Source organism: Centroberyx gerrardi, chromosome 6, assembly GCF_048128805.1.
Source record: "Centroberyx gerrardi isolate f3 chromosome 6, fCenGer3.hap1.cur.20231027, whole genome shotgun sequence".
Taxonomy (NCBI): domain Eukaryota; kingdom Metazoa; phylum Chordata; class Actinopteri; order Beryciformes; family Berycidae; genus Centroberyx; species Centroberyx gerrardi.
This window is the reverse complement of record NC_136002.1, coordinates 33,418,981-33,425,285: the sequence shown is the minus strand read 5'-3', so window position 1 is coordinate 33,425,285 and position 6,305 is coordinate 33,418,981. Positions and strand designations below refer to the sequence as shown.

Here is a 6,305-nt window from a genome sequence, read left to right as displayed (position 1 = left end):
CTTACGAAGTCTCTTCTTTGGCCACTGATTTGACGTACTTATCATTGGAATAAAGAACCACATTGGTGACCTGTTCAACTGAAGACAGACAGACAGACAGAGAGAGAGAGAGAGAGACAGACAGACAGACAGACAGACAGACAGACAGACAGACAGACAGAGACAGACAGACAGAGTTAGGCCTTTGCACACCAAGTCCGTATTTTTCGTCCCGAAATTGTCGCACGTTTAAAAATAAATACAACCTCACGTTGTGTTAATCACGTTTACACACCGACTCCGAAACTTTCGTCCGTCATTAAAGTTTTCGGAACAGGTTCGATTTTCTGCGTTTTTTCACATCCGTCAAAAGGCCTTTAGAGAGTTGTTTGACCACTCTGAGCACTGTACTGTTATTCATCATCCAGAATGACATCTGATAAGCTGATTCACTTCGTCTCCCAGCACAAAGTAAAGAATACAGAGATGTGGAATTTAAAGGTAGATTGTGGCAGGTGATTTCAGAACAGCTTGGAATTACCATTACCAATTACCATTACCAATTACATTACCAACTAGAAGGGCACTCGGAGAGCGCAGACCCCCACCAAGGCCAATTGCTTGTTTGTGAGGCTTGTTCGTGAGTCGGATCCGGATCCGCTCCCAAAATTTAATGGGTTCTTCCTTGGCCCATGCTACACCCTTCCACGAAGTTTCATGAAAATCGGGCCAGTAGTTTTTCCATAATCCTGCTGACAGACAGACAAACAAACGGCACCGAATACATAACCTCCTTGGCGGAGGTAACTACCATTACGCACGACTGGATCTACTGGGATCTCCGGCACAGCCTCGAAACACTGATACTATCAGCTCTGGCAGAAAGGTTTGGGGCGGCTGTGGCTCAGGAGGTGGAGCGGGTCCTCCTCCAGTCCGCATGTCGAAGTGTCCTCGGGCAAGATACTGAACCCCAAATTGCTCCCGATGGTTCGCCAGCACCCTGCGTGGTAGCGTGCCGCCATCGGTGTATGAATGTGTGTGTGAATGAGGGCAACCTCAATGGTTCTTCGAGTTTAAATAAAGGTTTGAATGAATGAATGAATGAATGAATGAATGTAGGCGTTGTTGTAAAGCGCTTTGAGTGGTCGGTAGACTAGAAAAGCGTTATATAAATGCAGTCCATTTACTATTTGCAGTCCATAAACAGACTGATCACAGGACTACTGACCATGATCTTGTCTGTAAACTAACTGGACCACCACTGACGTCCTGAAATAGACCTGGAAACGATCGGGATAAACTCTCCCTGCTCTTGACGCCTTCTCAGGATCGGATGGACCCAATATTTTCTTTTTCTTTTTCTACTAAGAAGTGAGAGGACCACAAAATCATCCTCACTGCTTCACGACTTCATTTTGTCTCCTATTGCGAATTTTCACAACGAATAGAATAATAAAAGGCATCGGACTCAGTGTGCAAGGTTTCTGTGCGTAACGATTTTTATCGGATGACGGATTCAAAAAACGCATACGACTTGGTGTGCAAAGACCTTAGTCCAGGTTGGACTCTAGTCTTCTCTAGAACTAACAAGTGTTGCTGTAAATCTAGAACAATGCCCTCCATAACATCACCATGGTAACATGGACAATAGAATCGCCGGTTGCTACAGCAATGGCCATGGAGCGGCACTGTGGAGCCAACATGGCCGACACCGGAGACTTTGACTAATCTGTGTCTGCACAACAGGTTGTCAGTGAACGTTTGAAAAGTTGTAATGTTTCCTCGACAGAAAACACCCAGCAGACAGATGTATTGGTTAGCATCGATCAGTATTGATGACTCAACAACAAAGAGCTGAAGTTCAGACAGACTGCTCACCTGAGATGCTGATGTCTTTGATGTTTCTGCTGGAGGAGTTGGTGATCTCAACACAGGCTTTGATCGGTTCACCATGGTAGTAGGTCTGCAGACAGACAGACAGACAGACAGACAGACAGGCAGACAGACAGACAGACAGGCAGACAGACAGACAGACAGGCAGACAGACAGGCAGACAGACAGGCAGACAGACAGACAGAGACAGAGAGACAGACAGACAGACAGGCAGACAGACAGACAGGCAGACAGACAGAGACAGAGAGACAGACAGGCAGACAGACAGACAGGCAGACAGACAGACAGACAGACAGACAGACAGGCAGACAGACAGACAGACAGACAGACAGACAGGCAGACAGACAGACAGACAGGCAGACAGACAGACAGGCAGACAGACAGACAGACAGACAGACAGACAGGCAGACAGACAGACAGACAGTTATTGTAGACTGTATTATTGACTGACTGTATTGTTGACTGTTTCTCTGACTGACTGTTCCCCTGACTGACTGTTTCTGACTGACTGTTCCTCTGACTGACTGTTCCTCTGACTGACTGTTCCTCTGACTGACTGTTCCTCTGACTGACCTCTTTCTGCAGACTCAGTTTGAGGTGCAGCGGCTTTTCGGACATGAGGAACTCAAAGGTGGTTTCTGCTGCTGGAACCACTTTACTGTCTTCTGGACTGAACTGGATCTTGCGGATAGTGAGACGAACTGAACTCCTGGAGAGAGAGAGAGAGAGGGAGAGAGAGAGAGAGAGAGAGAGAGAGAGAGAGAGAGAGAGAGGGAGAGAAAGAGAGATGGTTCATGGTTAATAATGGTTCAAAGTAATGTGATTTCTCCAATAACTTTGTTTACATGGATTCAGTTCATATTCAGTCTGGCGGCTCATGAATGTGTTGATCCTGTTATACAGAGACCAGTTTACACTTTGTTTTCTTGTGATCATGATTTATTATCTCATTATCATTACATCACAAACACTGTTTTCTTCAAGATCATGACTTCAGTATAGAGGTGGAGACTCGAGTCACATGACTTGGACTCGAGTCACAGTTTAAATGAGAGACTTGACTTGGTCCATGAAGAGAAGACTTGAGACTTGACTTGACTTGGGTTCTGGTGACTTGGGACTTGACTCTGACTTGTACTTTGATGACTTGAAAAGGTTTCTAAAGTCTTGACTTGAGATCTTGTGTTTGTGTAAATGACTTAGATTGAAAGTGATGAGATTTGTTCCAGCGGACGACTGAATTTAAATTCTGTTTTCTGAATTTGTATGGAATGATTGAATTTATTGAAGTTGAAACTGATTATAGAAATCAAACTCATGATGCTCTTACCAAGTTTTTATCCTATTAAAACCATATTGCATTGAAAAGTCCTAGATATTTAGTTTTCTTTAAGATATTAAATTGATACTGGACTCTTGATTTGTTCTGACTTGACTTGCTGTTCTACATTTAGACTTGAGACTTGACATTAATGACATGGACTTGACTTGGTAATCTAGATTTAGACTTGAGACTTGACATTAATGACTTGGACTTGACTGACATGACAGTTTCAATAGAGTATTATCAGGTGAAGACTGAATAATTAGTGAGCATGTGTAGTTGAACTCAGTCTGTTGTCTGGAGGTTTATTTGAACTCACTGTTTTTCGATCTTCTCATCCTGGCTGTCAGCACAGAAAGCCTTCACTTCAAACTCCACCGCACATTTCTGTTCACACACAGAGAGAGAGAGAGAGAGAGAGAGAGAGATTCAACTTCACACAGAGAGAGAGAGAGAGACTCAACTTCACACAGAGAGAGAGAGAGAGAGAGAGAGAGAGACTCAACTTCACACAGAGAGAGAGAGAGAGAGAGAGAGAGAGACTCAACTTCACACAGAGAGAGAGAGAGAGAGAGACTCAACTTCACAGAGAGAGAGAGAGAGAGAGAGACTCAACTTCACACAGAGAGAGAGAGAGAGACTCAACTTCACACAGAGAGAGAGAGAGAGAGACTCAACTTCAGAGAGAGAGAGAGAGAGAGAGAGAGACTCAACTTCACACAGAGAGAGAGAGAGAGAGAGAGAGAGAGACTCAACTTCAGAGAGAGAGAGAGAGAGAGAGAGAGACTCAACTTCACACAGAGAGAGAGAGAGAGAGAGAGAGAGAGACTCAACTTCACACAGAGAGAGAGAGAGAGAGAGAGAGAGACTCAACTTCACACAGAGAGAGAGAGAGAGAGAGACTCAACTTCACAGAGAGAGAGAGAGAGAGAGAGACTCAACTTCACACAGAGAGAGAGAGAGAGAGAGACTCAACTTCAGAGAGAGAGAGAGAGAGAGAGAGACTCAACTTCACACAGAGAGAGAGAGAGAGAGACTCAACTTCACACAGAGAGAGAGAGAGAGACTCAACTTCACACAGAGAGAGAGAGAGAGACTCAACTTCACACAGAGAGAGAGAGAGAGACTCAACTTCACACAGAGAGAGAGAGAGAGACTCAACTTCACACAGAGAGAGAGAGAGAGACTCAACTTCACAGAGAGAGAGAGAGAGAGAGAGACTCAACTTCACACAGAGAGAGAGAGAGAGACTCAACTTCACACAGAGAGAGAGAGAGAGACTCAACTTCACACAGAGAGAGACTCATTTTCCTGTCAGTTCAGTGTCTGAGCAGCTGTGTGTGTGTGTGTGTGTGTGTGTGTGTGTGTGTGTGTGTGTGTGTGTGTGTGGTGCAGCAGACAGACTGACCTTCCCCACATCGCTGGGTCCAGGCTGCAGAGCCACAGAGCAGGGCAGGTTGTCTGGGAACTGGACACAAACAGACAAATAATAAGTTTCCATGTCATAATATACACTTATTTAACAATATTTTTTAATATCAAAATCCCATTCCTTCTCCTTCCAGTCAAACTGTCTTTCATGCTGCACCAGGAGGAAAACTCCAACCAATAAAACAAAACAGACTTTTGAATAATCCAATAAAACTGACGTTCTCTTCCTGACTGATATGCCATTGGTTTATTGTGTCTATTCATATCTTCTATCATATTGAATTGTATCAAATCTTATCGTATAATATCATATCTTACTGTAACATATATCAAATCCTTTTGTATCGTATCAAATTGTATTGTATCGTACCATAATCAAATCTTATATTGTATTGTATCAAATGTTATCATATTGTATCAGATCTTATTTTATTGTATCAAATCTTATCATATCATATCATATCGTGTCATCTCTTATATTGTATCAAATCTTACCGTATTGTATTTAGTTTCGTTTATTTTACATCTTTTAAGAACACATGAAAACAAACAATGTGTTTTACGTCTCTCCAAAAAAGCACAGTGTTGTATCAAATGTTATCGTATCAAATCGTATCGTATCTTATATTTTATTTTAACTTATTGTATGTTATTGCATCATATCGCATCTTTTCTTATCTGATGGAATCATATTGTATTTATATAGTATCGAATCTTATACTGTTATATCTTATCTTAACGTATCTTATGTGTTATCTTACCTTATGGCATCATATTACTGAATCACACCACATCGTGTTGAATCTTACATCATATTCATATACAGCTCATCCTATCAGAAGTGATCATCCTGTATCTTCTGTATCTCCCAGCTGACTGAAGCCAGCTGCTGGCTCTCCTCACCTCGAAGAAGAAGGGGAAGGCGTTGTTCCCCAGCTTGCGCAGCAGTCTCTCCTGGACCTTGGTGTGGGTGAGCTTCTGCCGGTCCTGCAGCTCGGGGTAAACCTGCCGGGTCACCAGGAACAGATCCCTCCTGAAGACCACGCCCATCACATCCATGTCCTGCCGGCCGTACCGGAACGTACAGGACAGCATCACGTACACTGGGCCAGACACAAGGATTTGATGTTAGTAGCTGAATTAATGTGAGTGGCAGCAGTAGTAACAGAAGCAGGAGTACTAGCAGCAGTAGTAGTAGTGGTGGTAGTAGTAATAGTATTAGTATTAGTAGTAGTAGTAGTACTAAATCATATTGTCTCTGCTGTACTGAAATGTGCAGGACAGCAACATGAACACTAGGGGGCGACAAAAAGGAAACCTCCACAGATTCTACTATCTAATAGTAAAAAATATTAAATAAAACATAACTTAAAAAGTATAGTAAGTGTACACTTCTTGTTTTACTGCTCCTCCATGTCTTATGTTAGTGTTTTCCATTTTGTAATTCTGCTAATAATAAATGTATTTTATTTTGAAAAAGCCAGTCCATTCTGTTGTTGACGTCACTACAGTTCACACTACTGATCGTGACGTCTCCAGTCGTTCATCCTCACACGTTCATTAAAGGATCAGGCTGGTGTTTTTGATGCATTTCTTACATTTCTTTCATCCTACAAAAATAATAAAATCAACAATGCGTTTGCTCTCCTCCCGTTACTTTCTGACTTCCCACGTTCTG

At 42.7% G+C, this 6,305-nt stretch overlaps 1 protein-coding gene across 1 annotated transcript in view; it reads right to left on the bottom strand.

Annotated features, from left to right (window-relative positions):
• LOC139924886 (S-arrestin-like) overlaps positions 1-6,305 on the bottom strand; it is a 15,729-nt gene that overhangs the window by 6,271 nt on the left and 3,153 nt on the right. The window contains exons 5-10 of the mRNA XM_078283954.1: positions 5,531-5,730; positions 4,605-4,664; positions 3,516-3,583; positions 2,446-2,581; positions 1,858-1,942; positions 6-78 (exon numbers count right to left, since the gene is read on the bottom strand). Coding sequence (XP_078140080.1) covers positions 6-78; positions 1,858-1,942; positions 2,446-2,581; positions 3,516-3,583; positions 4,605-4,664; positions 5,531-5,730 — 622 coding nt within the window. The remainder of the gene's footprint in view (positions 1-5; positions 79-1,857; positions 1,943-2,445; positions 2,582-3,515; positions 3,584-4,604; positions 4,665-5,530; positions 5,731-6,305) is intronic.